Source organism: Seriola lalandi, unplaced genomic scaffold (assembly GCF_002814215.2).
Source record: "Seriola lalandi dorsalis isolate HSWRI2012SDOR001 ecotype SW California unplaced genomic scaffold, Sedor1 jcf7180002054544, whole genome shotgun sequence".
Classification (NCBI taxonomy): domain Eukaryota; kingdom Metazoa; phylum Chordata; class Actinopteri; order Carangiformes; family Carangidae; genus Seriola; species Seriola lalandi.
The window spans coordinates 4265164-4285633 of record NW_019525097.1 but is presented as its reverse complement, the minus strand read 5'-3'; the positions used below and the strand labels follow the sequence as shown (position 1 = coordinate 4285633).

General features: G+C 39.3%; 1 protein-coding gene across 1 annotated transcript in view; it reads left to right on the top strand.

Annotated features, from left to right (window-relative positions):
- The window catches only part of rngtt (RNA guanylyltransferase and 5'-phosphatase), a 91955-nt gene that overhangs the window by 21601 nt on the left and 49884 nt on the right, over window positions 1-20470 (top strand). Inside the window, exons 9-11 of the mRNA XM_023415119.2 lie at window positions 4344-4479; window positions 8555-8626; window positions 16852-17016. Of these exons, the coding sequence (XP_023270887.1) occupies window positions 4344-4479; window positions 8555-8626; window positions 16852-17016 (373 nt within the window). The remainder of the gene's footprint in view (window positions 1-4343; window positions 4480-8554; window positions 8627-16851; window positions 17017-20470) is intronic.

Sequence of the window (20470 nt, the reverse complement as noted above, 5' to 3'; positions counted from 1 at the left end):
TTGTCAGTTACATTGATTTGGATACTTAACCTTTCAAAATATAGCAGGACTGCAGATGCTCATTAGAACATGAGTTCATCCTGCTTTATACACCACTTGGTATTTTGTGTTAAAGAGCAGCAGGCTGCCTGCAAAGTGTAATTGGGCTCATAAAAGGTGTGTAATGAAGCCACCAGATTGTTGAATACAGACATTTGTCAAAAGACTTTATATATTTATTTTTTTTAGTTTACAGCCCATTCAGGTTCACTATAATCCAACTCCTCCTCAACAGCAGCATGCCTCAGAGGACTTTACAAAGATAAGCCTCCTCCAGTCCTAACTACTCAACCAGAAAACATTATGCAATATAATTAGTGCTGAAACAATTAGTCTTGTTATCAGGTCAGTTAAGTCATTTTCAAGCAAATGGAAGAAATTTGCTGCTTTTCTAAACCAAATATCTCAACAAAAAAAACAAAACATATTTCTTGAGCTTGGGACATTTTTGCTTACTTTCTGACATCTTGTGAACTAAACAATTGATTGGTTAATTGAAAAAAAACAATACCCAGTTTAATTGATAACGGAAATAAACCTTGGTTGCTGACATCTTGGGCAAGTTGCTCTTCAGGTTTCCCTCCATTTAGTTTTTAGTACTTTTATGTGGCAGGGAACAGCTGTGCTTCCATTTCCTGAAGGGGAATTGAAACGAGCGTGATAGGTCACAATGTTCTTGCTCCAGGTTGTAGTTCTCATGCATCGGTGGACATGATGGTGAGACGCTCCCCGACCTCCTAGTCTTGAATTGCAATGGGCCGTGCCAGGATGTTATTTGGAGCCTTGGTTCGCGAAGAATGGCAGCTCGTCAAACCTGAAGAGTCTGTGACTGATGGGTTAATTACAGTTCTGGGGTTATGTAGCGTATGCTGACAGTCATTGTTTCCAATTGCATTTATATGAAAATTACCATTGCATTTTGAAAATCCATATAATTTTCAGAGTAACAGAAATGCATGCAACCCAGTAAATGATAGTGTTATTAAAGCAGTTGGATAAAAATATTTCACCAGCGAGTGCCTGCTGCTGCTGCTGCTGCTGTTGTTACACTTGAAGCCTATTTTGGAGGATAACACAAAGGCGACAATGGTGCCTGTGTTTTTGGGTGTGGCTCATCTTTTCCGTTTTGACCAGCAGAAGGGAGGATCAAGGATCATGTCTGTTCACGGTCGCTCATTTCAAACCGCCTGCCAACTCAGTGATCAGCCGACTCCGTTGATCAAACAATAAACATTTGAGGTGAACACTGTGCTCACACTCGTGCCTCTCTGGATATTATTCAGGGCTATTACATTTTGTCACCAAGCCTGTATAATTTGCTGTAATTTGATGACAGTGATTTTTCAAGTTCCATTTTATCCCCAATGGGCGGTAAAATGGAACAATTGGAAATTGTCTGGCCCTTTATGTAATAGTGACTTTTCTTCATGTGAAAACTGATAAACAAAGTGACCTAATTCAAATGACTCATCTAACATAGTTTAATTTAGCAGCAATCAAACTGAAACATCCCATTACATATTAGACTAATCTTTCTAAATTGAGCAGCTCATGCAAAGAGGGATGATTGCTTCAAATTGTAATTGGGTTTCAAATGATTTGACTATTGTCCAGATGGGGTGTTTGTATTATAACAGATAAACTCATATGGAAAGAGAACTGTTAACAGATTAGAGGAGATTATACCAAAAAGTAGATCCGAGTTCACACTTGAAATGTGCACTCATGTTATTGAAAGATATTCCCCCTCCACTGTAGTGTTTCTCAGAGCGCAGAGGGAATAAGCTCCAATAAAAGTCTCAAAAGTAAAGTGCTTCATGCTCCAGCAACCTGACACACCTGCGAGCGCAATGTAGAGGATGAGCGGAGTCAAATTAATACCAACCAGATGCTGATATCATGACCTGAGCTGGTAAACTGGCCTATTTTGACAGATATTTTAACAGTCTAACGATCACTGCCGTCAAGTTCTTGAATATCTTAGTCGAGTGCGCTTGTGGATGAAAAAGTAATTTTCCAGCATTGAACTGTCTTTGGAGTTTCTCTTTTGGTTCTACTTAATCTTACTTTTACTAAAGCCATAACAGGGAAATATACAAGATACGATAATCCAATAATGGCAACAAGGAGTGACTTCAAGAATGACCATACACAAAACATTTAAACAGATGAATGCAACTGAATACTACAACTGAAACTTCAGCCATAAATTCAACCTTTTACAAAGTTCAGTTCATGTTCAGTTTTTTTTGGTGATATTTTCAGAAACTTGTATCTTTCAATTACATTGTGTCCCCCCTAGTTACATACATCGTCAAAAACTGTAGCAGAACAGTTGCGTTGGATGGTTTTAGACTGTACATCAGTACCTTATACATGGACCACTGAGTGTATATTGTACAACTACTGCATTGTGCTGCATTAGTTTGAAAGTTTGCAAAATGGTGGCTACAGAATGTCCAGTTTCACTTCATTATTTCATTGTTGTATTCCTGCAGAGGTTGACTTTGTTGGAGACTGTGGAGGTGATTTTTTTTTTCTTTAATGTTTGCTTCTAACACTTAATCTCACCTGCAGAGGCCGGCCATGGATTAGTTGAGCTTCGTGCTCATGCAAACAAATCACCCAACCACTGGTGATGTATGCAATTTGAAGATAGAGTAATCTCCTACAAGGAAAGGGTTTTTTTGGGTTGATGCAAGGCAGCTATGGACTGTTATAGAATAGAGAAGAAAATTTGCTAACAATTCAGTGTGAGGAATATTTCATACACATAGCTGTACATATTTCAGGTAGCGTTTGTGAACCAAGAAACTCCTCTTTTGTTTCAAAAATCCTGTAAATAAGGTAAAAATTGCCAGTCGTGATGTGTATATTTTGTCAGTCACTCTCTGATCATTGGTGCTATGAAGCACTGCTTGATAAAAGGAAAAGTGGTTCCTTTGGTAATACGTTGTAATTAGCAGGTATCTTTCTTCTTTCTGAGACATGATAAAAAGCTCCTACGCATTCACCTTTTTGTCTTACTTGAATTGAGCACAACCAATTTGCACATTAGAGATATATACACAGAGGCTTTGTTGTTTTGTTGTGCTGAGTGGAGCCCAGATCTCAAGTAGTGTTTCTCTTCGCTTACAGCAGTTCGGCTTTAAAGTATGATTAACATATTAAATCCTCCAAATAAACAAATTAAGAAAATGATAGGCAGGATTGTTAATGTGGAAGAATGAACCTTAAGCAGAGCAAAGCTTAATATATTAATAAAGTGTACTAACAGTTGATTATAACAACAAAGCATAGCAACCAAGCTGTGACTGAAAGGGAGAAAAAAAATCAGTATATTGAATTGAAAGTTTTTTTTTTATTTTTTTTATTTATTTTATATTCCATACACGATTTTATACAGTTCAGCTAACTTACTGTAGTGGGAGACCAGCTGAATGCATGAGACTACTGTCGAGTCGCCTCGCTATCTTGCTTCCACTTGTAATGTTGAAGAAAGCAGTCATCAGTAAAGAAGCGCATATAAAGGAGCAGCTGTGGCTCAGGGGTTGGAGCGCGTTGTCCACTAATTGGAAGGTCGGCGGTTTGATTCCTGGCTCCTCTAGTCCACATTTAAAAGTCTCCTTCAGCAAGATTCTGAACCCCAAATTTGCCTCTGGTGTATCATTGGTGTGTGAACGTGTGTGTGTGTGTGTGTGTCTGTGTGTTTGAAAAGTGCTATGGATCGGAAAAATCACTGCATGAATTTATCATTGAATATGATCAATGCAAACATTTTCCTATGTAAAACAACCAAAAAAGAAGCAAAGTTGAGACTTGTAGCCTTGTAACCTCGCTCTAAAATATGACATTACACCCTTAATGAATATTCATCCAAACTTTTAGTTGATCAGAGTTTGAAAACATGTTTTCTCAATAAGCTCCTTAGTATGAGTGATGGGATCCGACATGAACAGACCATTTTCTGCCAATTTCTGTATTAAAGTTCTACTGCGCTAAAGTTCACAGAATATTCTTTTAAATCCTTTTATTTATTTTTTTAAAAATCTGTCACTCAGCAAAAGACGTTGCCTGCTCCGTTCATACTGTCTGGCTGGAGAAATATAAGATAATGAAAAGGGACTAGAGCTCAATGCCGCATCATCTTCACTAATGAATTCCTACTTGAATATAAATGTGAATGACTCACAAAACAACATCAAACCCACAGATAGCATTTTAATAACAGCGACCAGCACAAATGCAACTTGCTGCCTTGTAAGTACAACTACATAATGCTTCATCCTTCTTTCCTCCTGCAGGTACATGATGTTGATCAACGGAAAAAATGAAGTGTTCATGATCGACAGAGACAACACGATCTTCCACATAGCCAACCTAGAGTTTCCTTTCCGGAAGGATCCACGTGTCCACTTATCAAATACTCTACTGGATGGGGTGAGTTACTGTTCTTCCTATTACTTTATTTTGAAAATGTGCCATGCAGGACTTTTCTTGAAACTTGGCTGAAAATCTTAAAAGTTGACCTGGTCCTCTCTTTACTGGAATTGCATGTTGCCTCCATCTCCAGCCTTGTAACATTCCTGTCCTGCCCCCGCTGCTCACTCTTGCAGATAATTGACATCAGTTGCAAAAACCTTAGGTGAAAGAGGAGCATGTTTCAGTCTGACGGTAGAGAATGTCAGAGACGGCTGACGGGAAAACGATCATCCACGTCCTGGAGAAATGACTAATGAAATGTTTTACAGTCTGTGTATTGCTGTAACGCTCAGCATTGAGATCCCCGGGTGGCGGCGGGGGTCTGTGACTTATCCTCACCCTGTAATACCAGGCTCAGACTTTTATTGGCATGTTTGTGCACTTTAGGTCACACGGGTCCCAGCTCTCCCCAGCAGCAGGTGCCACACTCATGAGTCATCATCCCCGTCCCTTACTGAAAACATAGGCAAGGAAATGTGCTGCATGCAGTCGAGATTTGATTAGAAACATCTGGCACTGTTTGTGTTTGGTATTCCAGTCGTGGAGATAACAGATAAGTTGCCTGTCATTGGTTTTGGTTTGCTGCTGCATTTTTAGCAGTTTTATCTAAAATAGGTTTGTGCTTCCTCTTGGCTTAACAGTTGCTGATGGATACAGTGAATTCAGTTTCCTCACTTAGGCAGGGCATCTAATTGCAGCGTATCAGCGCTGTTGTGTGTTTACATTGCTACAAGCTTTGTTTTGACTCGTGTTTATTCATCTGTTGATGCTTCTGGCTCTCAGCTCAGAGAGGCTGTGCTTGGCTGTGTACGATGAGCCCTGTAGAAGCCCAGCTGTGTTGTCTGTTATCTTTCATCTATAGCCCAAAGGTGCTGGTCTTTGTCTTAACATGCTGTGTTGTACAATTTTTAATGAACTTTTCATTAACTGGAAGTCCAATATTGGATGAATGTGCAGTGTAGATTAAACTCCTGGCAGTTTCCTTTGGACATATTAATGTATTCCTCTGATGCCTCTGTCTGTATAACAGTTCAGTGCACCAGATGCATTGCGCTGGCAGCCTCCTGGAATGACATCATTTCTTATCTCCAACTCTTCCTACAGTGTTGTGTATGCCACCCATTCACCCCCTTTTCTCTCTCCACCAGACTGACTTTGGCAGTTTAGTGTTGATGTTTGGCCCCTTTGTGAGATGTAGGGATGTCACCTTACCAGAAATTTGGTCTTCTGTACCAATACCCATGAAATTCCAAGATTCTCAGCACCAAATTCGATACCACAGCAAAAAACAACAGAGGCTGTTGCACGCACACGCACACGCACACGCACACAGCAGCAGTTTAAATTGCTGACAGACCCATGGTGTGAAAATATTCATTAAAAAAGTCAGCGTTATATTTTAAGATTGAATGATGATGACGGTACTAATGCCGTGAGCACCCAGCTCACATTATGAGCTGTCGCTATGTTAGCCTAAGCAAGCTAACGTTAGCCTTTGTGAACATTATGTGTGCAACAGATGGCAGCTGTCGCAGTTCACAAACAATAGCAGTAACATATCAGGACATGAAAATGTTGACAACGTTCTGTTAATATAAAGTTCACAACTGGAACTTTGAGCTGTCTTAGATAAGTTTGAGGCGCTTCCTCCTTTGATTTGAAATGCTCTGTGACACTGTTTGCAAACTGGCTTTTGGTCTATAACTTGTCTCTGATGATTCGTGTCAAATGCAACATATCTTCATACATCTTTTTTTTCCCCCTACAAATCATGGTGGACCTGTTCCTGCACCCGTACTTGATGCCATTCCACGTGTTGCTGTTACCTTCTTCTTCTCTTAGAGTTTGATGTCAGACTAGGGTGATTGTTGGGATATAATATTGCCCTCCTCAATCCTAGAAGAATCGAATCTCCAGTATCTACCACTTCTATGATACTTACGGTACAATAGCAAAACAAATACTGTTACATTTTTTTGAATTTTAGCATCGATTTGTTACCGGAGTATCAGTTCTTGTGACATCCCTATTGAGATGTGAAGTAAAATCATGTTAGCTGGAACGCCATAAGGGATACGGTGAAGCCAGAAGACGAGCAGAGACTGCAGGAGGTGACTGGTCCCTGATGGTTTGACTTGACTAACAGGTGTCTCGGACTGTCTCTATCATTTAATTGTGGTGGTTGACTGCCATAGCCTCAGTCATCCCAGGCTTCCTCTTCAAGACAGCCCTGCTGAAAACTGTAGATTTGACATTTTCCCATAGGGATATGATCCTGACTGAAGGATTCATCATCAGGTTTTTGTCCACATTCAAAACGGACACATTTAGCACATAACAATATTTGCGTGGATCAGGCTTTTTTGAAAATGTAACAGGTTATGGTTAGAGCAGCTTTAAAGGAAATATTGTGTTTGTGTGTATATATATATATACATATATACATATACACACACACTTGTAGTCCAACAAATATAGTATGTGTAGTATACTTGTAGTCCAACAAATATAGTATGTGTTTGTAATAGAAAATGTGGTTAGAAAACTTAATTATGACACCAGCTCAACAGGGTTGGCGCTTACAAAATTGAGCACAGATGGAACAGCAGTAGTCTAAATGTAACAGGTCCAGTAGAGAGAAATTGCTGTCTGGGGCCACCTTGTGAAGGAAATTAAATAAAAATGGCCCATTAATCAGCAGTGCCAGGAACGCAGTCAAACATGGTGCAATATTTATGATAAGCTCATCTGGCTTGGACTCTATAGCAGAGTCCCTGGGGCCTGAATAAACCCACTCTCAAAAACAACAACTTGATCCAGTACACTATTTAAAGTGTCAACTTCCCCAAAAGAGGGCTGCAACAATGCATGACTCAAATGATCCAAAATGTTCTTGTTATTTTTTTTTTTTAATATTCTGATCACCCTGCCACCCTGGTGGTCAAAGGTCACTGTGGCCTGTGATCTTTGATCACACAAAACACATTTTTGGCCTCTTGAATGTGATATCTCAAGACTGCCTTGAGGCAATCTCTTCTGATTTGGCACAAACATTTACTTGGAGTCAAGGATGAACTGATTAGAATTTGGAGGCCAAAGGTCATGGTCACTGTGTCCTTACAAAACACGTTTTTATCTACAACTCACAAGTTCATATGGTAATTATGACACAATTTAACACAAATGTTGAATAGGATAAAATGATGAAGAAATGACATTTTATATCCATGCGGTCAAAGGTCATCTTCATTGTGACATCATAATCTTCTGCAAAAACTCTTCTGCCCATTATTCAATGCTGTCACTCAGTAGAGAGAGACTGTGACCATATTTCCTGCTACTTGGCTGGTTCGTGGAGACATGCAGCCGCAAGGCGGTAATTCTAGTTCTAAAGCAAAGCTAAATCCTCGACTGACATCCTACCTGCTGCGCCTTTACCTGTCAGTTACAGCAGCAGAGTGCAGCCACTTAAATATTTAATGAGGGGAAAGGTAATAAATATAGTTCTCTAAATTTATGCAAGGAAAAGCATCAGAGGTGACGGTACTTTCACTTATAATACCAATACTTTAGCAGTGGTGACGTTTGCACGCTCATCTCAGCTGTCGCGTCATCGTGTGGTTGTGTAACAGCTCTTTCAAAACTAATCATGTGTCCGTTGGGTGTCCTGCACCAGCGCTGCACCTGACTCTCAACTTGAGAGTCTTGCATAATGGATGTGCAGTGCTATTTCTGCTTCATGTCCTTACACACACACACCCACCCACCCCCCTCCCCAATTCCCTGCTATCCTTCCCTTTGCCACAGGCATCTCCCTCTCTGAACATACATCCCTTGAGAGTGTTCCCACCCTGACTGTCTCATCCTGCATAACTACTTGCTGTGACTTCAGACTACCCACATTCAGGACTTTTCTTTCTATATTTTTTGTACATCTTCCTCAACTCCATCATAAATCTTTATCTCTTTGACTATGTGTCTCTTTTTTCCTCCACACCTTCTCCTGACACGACTCCTGTCTTTATCTCTGCAGGAGATGATCATCGACAAGGTGAATGGTCAGCCCGTCCCCCGCTATTTGATATACGACATCATCAAATTCAATGTGAGTACCCCCAGCCATTTAAAAATGTGTTGTCTGTTCTATCACCTCTCACTCCTGAAGATGTGCCAGATCAAGATCTCAGACACAATAAACAAACAGCAGATCGGGTCTATCAGCAGGTCACTCTGCCTTTTGCTTTTTACTTACGGTCTATCAAGGTTCAACAGAGAAAAATTGTCATTTTGTGGTCGTAGTCTTTCAGCAGTTGGTTGCATATAATCAGAGCAAGGTGCTGGGCCGTGCTTCTGGGGGAGAAAAAAAAGTGCACGCAAGCATGAACGTGGATTGGGATTTGATAATCCTCAAACATGAAAAATCAAGTTCCCGGTTGGGTTCCTTCAAGGCCGCATGGTAGCAGCCAGCAGAACGGTGTTCATCCAGGCTCTGCAGTATTTGCACAGGAATGGTGGCGCTTTGTCAGTCTGCATGCTGGAGGGGAAGAGCATGACTTTGCCTGACCCCACACCTTGTCACACACTGGGATTTACTATAGCCTGACCTTAACCACAACACGGTGCTGAACTGCATGTGAGCCATACTGAATATTTATGAACTAAGTTTTTGTGCTTGTGGCTACCTTTTTTTTTGATAATCTCTTAGAATTTAACATTCATTTGTCGGAGTCAATGTATTGGGTTGATGTGAACCTTATAATCAGTCCATTACTTTGCATTATAGTTTGACCACAGTAATTGCCTTCGTGCATCTGTGTGTGTGTGTAAAATGTTCTATCACATATGTGTAAGAGCATATTACTCCTCTTACATTATTTTGACTCTCTCTCTATTTTTCTGGGAACAGCCCGAGGACAACATTACAAGGCTGTTAACTGTTAACACTCGTCCGAACTGTAAATTAATTCATCCCATGCTGCTAATGGCAGGCAGACACAGAGACAAATGAGTTTGCAGTTTGCCCCCTAGCAAGCCTCCACTCTCCTTCTTATAAAAACTTGATGAATACTTCGGGATGAAGCGGGAGGGGGGGGGGGGTTACTTTGGCCATTATGTTTGTGTGTCGCATCCTTTTCTCCAGCGATCAGAGGACCACACAAGCAAGCGACTCGATAAAGGCTCCAGTGGTGAGGGGAACGCCTTTGTAAGATGGTGCAGAGGTTAGCAGCTCCACATGGCTCCCACTGAGTCATCACTAAAGCGCTGTTGTATTGATCCTTGCTGGCCATTATTAGCCTCTTCCATTACCCGCGGTGGGCCGCTCCCTGGCACCGAAGTTCCACCCTGAGAAGGAGGATGGAAATGCAGCAGGAGGGAGTAGACACCACCTGCTAGGCCCATGGACTAACGTGACATCCTCTTTGTTTGGAAAGTTGGGCGAAACACAATAGTGGTATATTTGGGATTAAAGTGTAATGAGAAGTGTGTGTCCTCTCTTTGCAATGGGTAATTTAGCTGTGCGTGAAGGGTCAGACTTTACTTAGTTCTGTGGCTTTTGATGAATATAAATGAGTTATGTCAAGTCAGTTATTAGTCATCCTACAGAGAGTTTTTATATCAGCATGCTGAGGTGTACAGCATCTCTCCAAGCATGTAACTGATTGACTCTGACTGTCACCCTGAGACATGGAGGGACATTTCTATTTCTGCTCTCCCTTCAAAGTGTTAAAAATGGCATTTTTGTTTTCCTGAAAAGTTGTTGGTGCTTGTCAGTCACTGTCAGCTCCCCCACTGTGGGGGAACTGACGAGATGTGATGAAAACACAACAACAATTACATATGTCCTTAATTTTCAAGTTCCCGTAGAAAGCTGTTATCTTGGAATAATAAAACTGTGGAGGTTTGAGTTTGACATCACCGTCTACTGACACTTTGATTGACCTTATCTTTCATCTTGCCAAAATAATCTCGCTTTAGGTGCAGAATTAGACAAGATAATTGGCCCAATCAGATTAATAGCCGAGCACGAAGGAGTGCTCATAAAATTCACAGCAGAAACCATTATCTGTTAAGGGATGGACTGTTTTACCTACGTCAGCTCCATTTACTTCTGCTTGAGGAGGTGGTTTGCAGGTACAGTCTGTAGCTCTGCAGGACTTTCCACCCTAAGAATAGTCACTGGGCCGCATCACTCCTCTCGAACCGAACGGCAGCATCACTCTAATGATGCTGTTGCTCCTCTGCAGTCACACACCAGCAGTTTGCTGTCATACCTTACCTAACCTTTTGAAGTTTGTGCTCCTGCAGTACATAAACTACTCTACTCTACCCCTATGGTGGTAGTGACTTTTACCTGAGCAGATAAAAGGAGGATGGATAGAGTGGATTAACACTAGTCCTGGTGCTGACGTTTTGAGATTTTTCCTCTAACAGTGACTTTACGGTTCACCTCAGTCACGTTAATTTACTCATAAATCACAATCATTGGTGGGACTTTCATTTGCATTTTACCTGTGACGATGACATCAGTCTCCTCCTTCATTTCCATGTTGAGCATGTGGTTGAACATGTGGACATCGATTAAGGAAATAATTGGTTATTATGGGAATAATTATAGTAAAAATTTAGCTGTGGAGGCAGTAATGCTCTCCGTTTCAGAACCAAATAGCTTGAAAATTCACTGCAGGACTCAGTTAATGTTGGTGGTGGTGGATTTTTCCGTCGAATACTAATTTACTTGGTTGTCTACTGGGAACCACTTCGACTGCCTTTTATTTAGCACAGTTCACCCAAAGCATGTTATTCCCTTTTCCCACATTGCTTTATTTGGTTAATGATATGAGGATAATAAATTATTTGAAATAAAAATAGTCATGAATCTAAATTTTTGTAGTAGAAAACAACGATCAGACAGGTCTTTGCAATGTGTTTTTTTTTTTTTTTTTTTTTTAATGCTGTTTTGGAACCGTATCTGAAATGTAAGCGCATCTCTCGCTTTAAAGTGACTCATAGAGGAGCAGGAACAGTAGGCCTCAGGGCTGTAACAGTATAACTAGGGAGATTATCGTCATAAATTGTTACCTACGACTTGTCAGTCTACATTTATACTTTAGTCACCCAAAGACAGAGATGGATCTCCAGCTCTTAAGATGGTGAAAGAAAGTTGTAGGAACTGGAGGCTCCTCTGTGGGTAAGGTTGCTCACATTATTTGGAATTTGAATGTAAAACCTGAATATCCTGGAAACGTTTTTTATTAATTGTCTTTAGAAAATGTGTTCATGTATTGATCTGACTAAACACCACTGGAGAAATATGGAGAAATTCTTAAATTGAATGCATTTCCCATCCAAATCACAATATAAGCGGCATGCTAGCAATAACTGATGGATCAAAAAAAAAAAAGGCTGCTTCTGATATTTGTTGAAAATATTGCTTGTGGTTCTGTGATGCAGACAGATAAGCAGAATGTGTGGCTATAAACAGTTTTAGGCCAAAACAGCTTAAAAGCCTCAAATGTTTTTGTTAGAAATATCCCCAGGGAAGCTGCACATTAAGCTTCTGTTGACTGGTCCCAACACTGATTTTGTCACCAGTGTATAATGCCATTTATCCCAAATTATCCAAGATAGTCACAAAGCTTTCAACAGTATTCCCAGTGCTGCTACTGTTGTTGCTGTGTTCTTGAGTTCGTCCTTCATTCTCTCCAGCTTCTGATCCTGCAGCTCTGTTAAACATTTAATCTGTGTTTATATATAGATTCTTTATGCACTCTGTTCATTTTCCCTCAAAGGGGGTTATGTGATGCACTGAACTGTATCTTGTTTGAATACGTGCAATCTTTTTGGTTTATGTCATGTTTTATTTGATAATATTTAAAGATTTTTTTAGAGTTCAGTATATAAACTCCATCCGTTTGTTGTTACTGATTGCAGGTTGCTTTAAATCCACAAGTGACTAACGTTCAATTCACTGAAAATTCACAGTAAATGTTTGACATTTTAGCTTAAAAATTATGGCTGCAGCTATCGAACATTTCCATCATCAATTAATATTCTTGATGAATCGATCGATCAGTTTGTCTGTAAGACATCAAAGAACTGTGGAAAATGTCTTTTTAAATTTCAGATTTGCAGAACATCTGTAGTATTCTGAGGGTACTCTCTAAAGGCACAATCTGTCAGAGCTGATCAAAGTCTTTCTTTAAAGACTGAAATTGGCTATTTATTACTGTTTTGTGACAAAAATTGTGTACAAAACCTACAGTAATGACAGTAAAGTGAATGTAGAGCGGCACCAGGAAATAAATGGCACAAGTTTTAGTTGACGGTATTCACAGAGGCACCTGGAACCACTGCAAAAAAGAAAAAGAAAAAAAAAACTCAGGGTGATTTCACGGATATAATTGGTCTTAATTCCCTGTAACGTTGGATTAACAAGATTCATATCTGCTGTGTTTTCCTGTGGAACAGGCATGGGGACAGCACATGCCTTGAATCATCCACGCTTACATCTTGTTCTGTCCTGATGACACAGCTGACAGATGGTGCAGAGTGTGTGGGACATGATACCAGCTGTTGCTCCAGGAGAATGCAGCGTGGTTTCTGAAGTCCCCGTAAAAGAAAAACAAGTCCTCGAAGTAATGATTAAATAGTAGCTGAAACTTTAGTTTACCCATGACCTAATTTGTAGTTGATAAATTGCCCTTATAGAGTTGTTAGGGCTGCATTACACAAGTCAGACAGACTCACAGAGACACAGTCATAGTGTATTGCTCCATTATTAAGTTATTAGCAAACAGTCGCCAACATCCAGCAGACACAGTGCAACATGGGGATCACAATAGTCATAAAAGATCACCAATATTTATTTTTCCACTGTTTTGAACTCTTTAAGGCGTTTGACAATTAATTTTTGTAGCTCTGTAAATAACATTTATTTTCATTTTCATTTGTTTTTCTAATGGTTTTCTTGATTAATTAACAATCAATTTTTTTTTTTTTTTTTGTGAAAACAATGTCAAAGTAGGTGAAAACTGCCCTCAGAGCCTCAGCTCATCATCCAAAACCCAAAGATTTTCAATTTACATTGATGTAAAATAGAGAAAAACAGCAAATCAACAGATTTGATCATCTAACCAGATAACATTTAGCATGTGTGCTTTTAAAATGACCTAAAAGTTTAATTGATTATCAAAATACTTACTAAATTAATTTCCTTTAGATTGCCTAATTGTTTCATCCCTAAATTTTACAATGGTCAGATGGGTTAAGATGCAGGAGCAGCCCTGGATTCACAACAGCAACATGTCGTCTTACTTGTGTAACAAGGACAGTAGTTGCAGTTGGTTTCCAAACAGCATTTTATATTTTCCCTGATTTAAAGACTCATGATTGGTGTGAATCTTTTTCTTCTACAATCTGGATTTTAATACCATTTGGTTCCTCTCGAGGGCTTCATTTTCAGACGTTGTATTTCAAAGAAATAAGTGTAATTTAAAATAGTCATATCTTCTAATTAAAAGCAAAACTCATCCTTCACACCATTTTGAAACAGTCATGATTGTGTTTTTGTTGTTGTATGGTTGTATATGAATAGTAATTGTTTGAAGGTGTATCCATAAGGTTTTTTTTATAGCACTTGCTCATATAAGACAACGTGCTTAAAAGAATACTCTGATCTTCTTTTCTTTTTTGCTGAATATCTGTATGACTCACAAGACAGTGCAGTCTTATAATTGCATCTAATCTTAACTAATTATTGGTCATCCACCTCCTCTTTCACTTTGAACAAAAATCTTTTTCCTGCCCCCATCTCCAGTAATTCCTCAGAAAGCTCTAGAGAAGTGGCCTTTACCAAACAGTAGCGACGCAGAATACAAATGCCCCCAAGTTGCACCTTCCTGCTCAATGCCTCTCGATAGAAATCAGGAAATATTGATCCATAACCCGCTGGTTGAAAGAGCAATAAAGTGGAAATGTTTCACCCTATATTTTTGAGCCTTATTTTATTTCAGCATTTTAAAGGAGTAAAAACAACACACAATAATGAATAAAAAGTTTGGACAAAAAAATGTTGGAATTTGCCAAAACAAGCCAAAGCTTCGTCTGGTTGCTCTTCCAGTTTTAGCCACACAGCTGTGAAGACAGGTTTACAGCGAAGCTGCAACAGTTACTCATTGATTAATTTGTGTTAGTCATTTTTTTTAAAACCAATCCAAAACATTTGCCGGTTCCAGCTTCTCAAAAGTGAGAATTTTATGCTTTTCTCTGTCTTCTATGACAAGTAAACACAATATATTTTTTTGTTGGACATTTGAAGACATCACCATGGTCTGACGGAAAATATAACAGGCATTTTTTACTATTTTCCGACAGTTTATAACCAAAATGATCAATCGGTAAAATAATTAGCAGATTAATTTAAGGGCCTTAAAGCTTCCCATAGACTGAGGAATCACTTTCTCATGTTTTTATGCTGTTTTCCCCCCGTTCTTTTGTAATAAAATATTAGACTTAAATGATCAAATACCTGTGATCATGTCCTTCTTTTATTTTTTAATCAGTCTATATTCATACCATTGAAGTTTTTCTTTGTAACCACACCGATCAGAGTAGAGAAACGTATGAAACTGCTTCTTTTCTCTCTCTCTCTCTCTCTCTCTCTCTCTCTCTGCAATAAAGAAATGTCAACTTCTTTGCTGAGTTTGAGCTGCTTTTTTCTCTCTGATAACTTGTGAGAAATATTAAATGTCAAATTGTTGTCATACATTTAGTCCATCTGGCAGATTTTCAGAACTCACTTCTTTTTTTTCTTCTTCTTCTTCTGTCAGTGATTTTCTTTTTTTGTGCTGACAAAAGTGGAATCTGTGAGTCATTATGTTTAATAACTTTGTCAACTGAGCAGCGGAGATATGTGGTGGTATGACCGTGCTGTACCAGGGTGGTTTCATCACCACTCCTCTGCACCATTTAACACTTTAAAGTAGTCATACAGTCATGTTTGGCTGTGTTACTTGGCTGCTCTAGTTTTCTTCTAAGCGTCTTTATTAATAGCCTGGGGCAGGAACTCAAGTAGTGTTGTGTTTTTGCTCTGCCGCAGTCGCAGTGCTCTACCAGATGGTTTTGGCGGCACCTTTGCTCTGCCTTAGTGGCCCTGTCTGTTTGAGATGCAGTGATGGCTGAGGTCACTGTGCTCATCTGTGTAGAACAACTGTGTGTGGCTGGCCAATGATGCGGTGGTGGTGCTGGTGGTGGGGGAGGGTAACAAAGAAAAACTGATTCCACTGTACTGTGTACTTTTGGTGTTGATATTCCCATGAGCTCAACTGATGTCAAGGTCTTATTGTCCATGGCTTACTGTACTGCTCACCTGTGGTGTATAAAAGTGAGAGCTACAGGCAGACATTAGATGTTACTGTGGATGTCAAGCTTTTATCGTGCTAGTTAGGGCAGCAGCAAACAGTTGTTTGGATCCTCCATTAATAATCTGTTGATTATTTTTGACTAATTGATTAATTGTTTGGTCCATACAGTAAATAGTTAAAAACAAAGTCCGCAATTTCCCAAAGCCCAAGATGAAGTTCACAGATCTCATCAGTACCGTACCATATCAAAACCTGTATACAACAGAGGAAAAAAAAAAATAAATGTTTTGGTTGGTATGAATTTACTGTTATCTAAAAAAAATGATTGCATTTAAGTAATTATCAAAATACACTCCACTTTTTTAGGTACACCTGTACAGTCTAATGCAATCCAACAAAACAGTTCTGCCATTAAGTCTTTTATCATACCTATAATTTTCAGTTTTTGTTGAAACATTCAAATAGATATCAGTTCAATTATATGGAGGACAAAAAAATCGTAGTGGTAGTCCAGTACAACACTTTCTTTATCTATGGCCTCATTAAAAAGACTAGAGCTGTAAACAACAGTTGTTTTCATTATGGATTAATCTGCCGATTACTTTCTTTGGTGTAGATGTCTATTCGTCTACTTTTGAAGATGCCAGTCTTCTTCAGACTCACAAAAGTGTTAGTCCTCTACCATACAACAAGTTAGATTCACAGTGTTGCCATGGCAGTGAATTGGCAACTCATTAATCTGCCAAAAGAGATTTATTTTAGTATGTATGTTGGATGTATGCTAACAGTTTAATATTGAAGAAAGACCCTTCTCCAGACTAGTATTATTTTTATTTTTATTGCATTAATATTGATAACGACGACCTTTCCTTTAGCAAACTGTGCATGTAATTTTCATACATGCATGTCTAAATGAGTATCATTCCCAGGGAACATTAAGAAATGAGTTTGTTTCTTTGTGTTTCAGGGACAGCCTGTTGGCCAGTGTGATTTCAATATCCGGCTGTTATGCATAGAAAAGGAGATCATTTCTCCCCGGATGGAGAAAATGAAGACTGGACAAATTGACAAAACCAAGGAGCCCTTCAGTGTCCGGCATAAACCCTTCTTCGACATTCATGCATCACGAAAGGTAATGTGAACAAAGGCTTTTTTCCCTTTCCAACTTGCTTTTCTTTCTCTCCATTTCTTCCACTGGTGTGACCCAGTCAAAATCCATTCCTGATTTTCACAAACGTATATACAAATATAGATCCAAAAATCGTAAATATGGTTTCTATAAATGAAATTCATGGGTTAGGTATGTCCCAGTTACCTCCCTGGAACATTTGTTTTCTAGGGCAACAGTTCTTTGTAGAGTCTTCCAAGGCAGATTCGTCCCAGGTGGTGTGCTAGAGCAAGAGCAATTGAAAGATGCTTGTGCTGGCATCTTGTGTAAGGTGCAGTCTTGCCCAGATTAGGGAAACAGGCCTCCTCCTGGAGTCAAGCCTAAGGCAGGGTAAAGGGAGGCGAGTGCCTGGTAGCTGGGCCTGTATCTATGGTTGCCACCATGCGTCATAGAGTTGGAAGGCAAAAGCAGGGGCCTTAACGCTCTGACCCCTGCCCATGAAAACTGGTGTGCAAGTTGGCTCCTGACATTTTTTTAAAACCTCAGATTCAGGAGAAAAGGGGCACTTGACTGTGAAGGAATGGACCAGATCTTTACTCTTGGGAAAAGTACTGGAGGGACATTTGGAGTTCATCCAGCCATTCTCTAAATGTATTGTGACTCTTAAGACCATGTCCCAGATGTGTTCTGGGGATGTAGAAATTGTAAAAATCAGCTATGTCTGAGTATTTATAATCTCTTATAATATCAAATACATTTGTGGTGGACTTTGGACTCCATCAAGGTTGAGCCCTGTCCCCGATTCTGATTTTCATGTCGTCCTTTTTCAATGCAGTACCTTTTCCAGGAACCTTTTTAGGAACTGAGGACCTTTACTTCTATTTTGATCGGGCTCTAAATGTCAGTCCTGGTCCCCAAAAAGTCAAGGCTTTGTGTTTAACACTCCTGGTAGCCCAGGAACTGTACTGGTGTAGTTTGCAGTACTGGGTATCATTGATTGGTCAGACACATACATTGTGCTTTGACCATGAATCTCTGCTGCCAGCGCCTTTGTGTGTATTATGCTTCAATTGCGAAGCGAATGCCTTCCTACGCCTTTGTCCGTCTGTGTGAATACACGGTGAACTATAAGTAGGTTCATGTGAATAAATGACAGTGGAGTAAAGCACTACAATACACTGCTCATGCAAGTCATTATTGCATGAGCTGGTAGGTATAGGAAAGGACATGATTTGATAGATTTTATCTTTGCTGTAATTTGTTCGATAATACCAAGAACAAAGTGCATTTTTTATAATTCTATCCCTTTTTCTTGACTACTTTAGTTGAGATGGGTATATTTTTTGCAATCCTGTTGTAGTTCTCTGCTGTTCACAGTCTGAGGACAGCAGAGCTTTTATTCTCTGAATAACTGTTAAGCCCTCCTATTAGGCCTGCACTTGTGCCCTAATGTCAGGTCTGTGGGAGGTTGGAGTCAAATTAATTTGATGTTTCGCTCGGGCCAAGATCAGTCGGAAATCTCGGCGCTGCACATTCACAAATGATCAAAGTACATGGAGGGGGTGAAGCTTTGGACAGTTCTTGTGTTTTTGTCACACGTCTTCTTCTGCCAACACTGATATCTTGGTGTTTTTGTGTTTTGTAAAATTTTTGGTATGAATGGTAGGGTTATCTCTGATCTAACCCTGTGCTACCCATTCCTCTAAGAACCTTTATGAAAGATCACCCGCTACCCCCCACCACCACCCCACACCCCCAACCTTTGGGCTTCATGTTGATGATACTCTAGCAATGAAGTCACTGGAACTACGTCTGGTTTCTGACTGCTCTATTGTGTTGTACGGTGGCCATCTGCTCCCCATACAGTCATATCTCTGTTGTACGGGACATTAAAAGAGGAAAACTGGAATCTGGCTCATTAATTCATGGCAGCACAACCCTCCACTGCATGGCATATCGACCAGAGATTCCTTTTGGGGATATTTCAGTCACAGGCCGGAGTTGTATGATGGCTTTTGTCTGTTGCTAGGCTGCTGTTTTTCATCTCTGACACTTAGACATTCATGCCGCCATTTCCCCACCATTTGGGATCATTCATTCTCTAGAGCTTCCTCCACTTGTCCAATTATCTTACAAAGATCCCTTTTTGTATTACAGAATTTGTACATTGGAACAACCAGATAATTTATTTTCGGAATTTCCCTCAATTTAATAAAACTTGAGCTCAGTCGGTGTTGCCTGTTCTACAGTTAATTACGTGTACCATGTGTTTTGTCACTAGGTTGCAATAATACTTGGTTTATCTTTCTAGATTGTACTTCAATCTAACTGGTTGATTTCTTGGCATGAGCCAGGCCATTCACGTACTGTTGCTACAGTACCTGCAGAAAATTATGGAAGATTCAAAATGCCTACATAAAAACAAATCAACCAAAGAAATAAAGTGAAATGCAAAACTAATTATTTTATGCATTTCCTTTGTATGCTTGCATTTGCTGTGACAATGAAATGAAAAACATACAGTATATTAAAAAGATAAATATTTACCTTAGTAGATTTTACATGCCAGGTTTACATCAAATCTCCACACAAAAAAACTAAGTGAAGAGGTGTATTACATGTCAATGTTTTCCAGCAGAGGACTGCATAGACCTGCCAAAACGAAATGCAAAGTAGGTATCATTAGTTTTCATGAGGTGTAGAGATGTAAGGGATCTTTCTTGTTGTTTTTTTTTTGTTTTGTTTTATTTTGTTATTTTGGAGATGCATCATAATACCCAAATGAAAACTGACAAGTCACAGCTTGGGGGCATAAACCTTGAAGCTTATCATGGCTGAAACAAGCTGATAGCAGCCATGACAGATTGCCCTTCACATTGAAATTTCTGGGGGGGATTCCTGCTACTGTGTGGAAAACTACCTGTGCCATTATTTTTGGTTTCTATTTATATATTTAAAACAGCTCTCAGATTTCAATTATGTTCAGGCCAGGGGACTGTGAGAGCCAGGCTCATTTTTCTTTATTTAAATATATGAGATGTATTTACTTTTCATTACAAAAATCCCAAAATATATAATTTCTCCAAAGGGTTCCTAAATTTTTGCATACAACTGTACTTTGTAATGTAATTTTGACACAGTAAATGCATACATTAAAAGGAAATGCACATAACGATGTACATTTTATTTTACTTTCTTTCCTTGTTTTATCTATTTAATTTAGGCATTTTGAATCTTCCATAGTAATATCCAAGATACCCATAGTATCAAAATCCAATCATAGCCTGACGTCCTTGGCAACTCCCAGCCTCATTGCAAGATATCACAGTAATACTTTTCATGAAATCCTATTATCCAATTTTATTGTGTCTTTGTCCACGGTGTGCTAAAAATTATGTGATTTTTAGTCCTAGGCTTTAAAACCATAATAGTATAGAAAAAAGAGGGGGATGTGAATGAGTTCTGTACCTACAAGTCC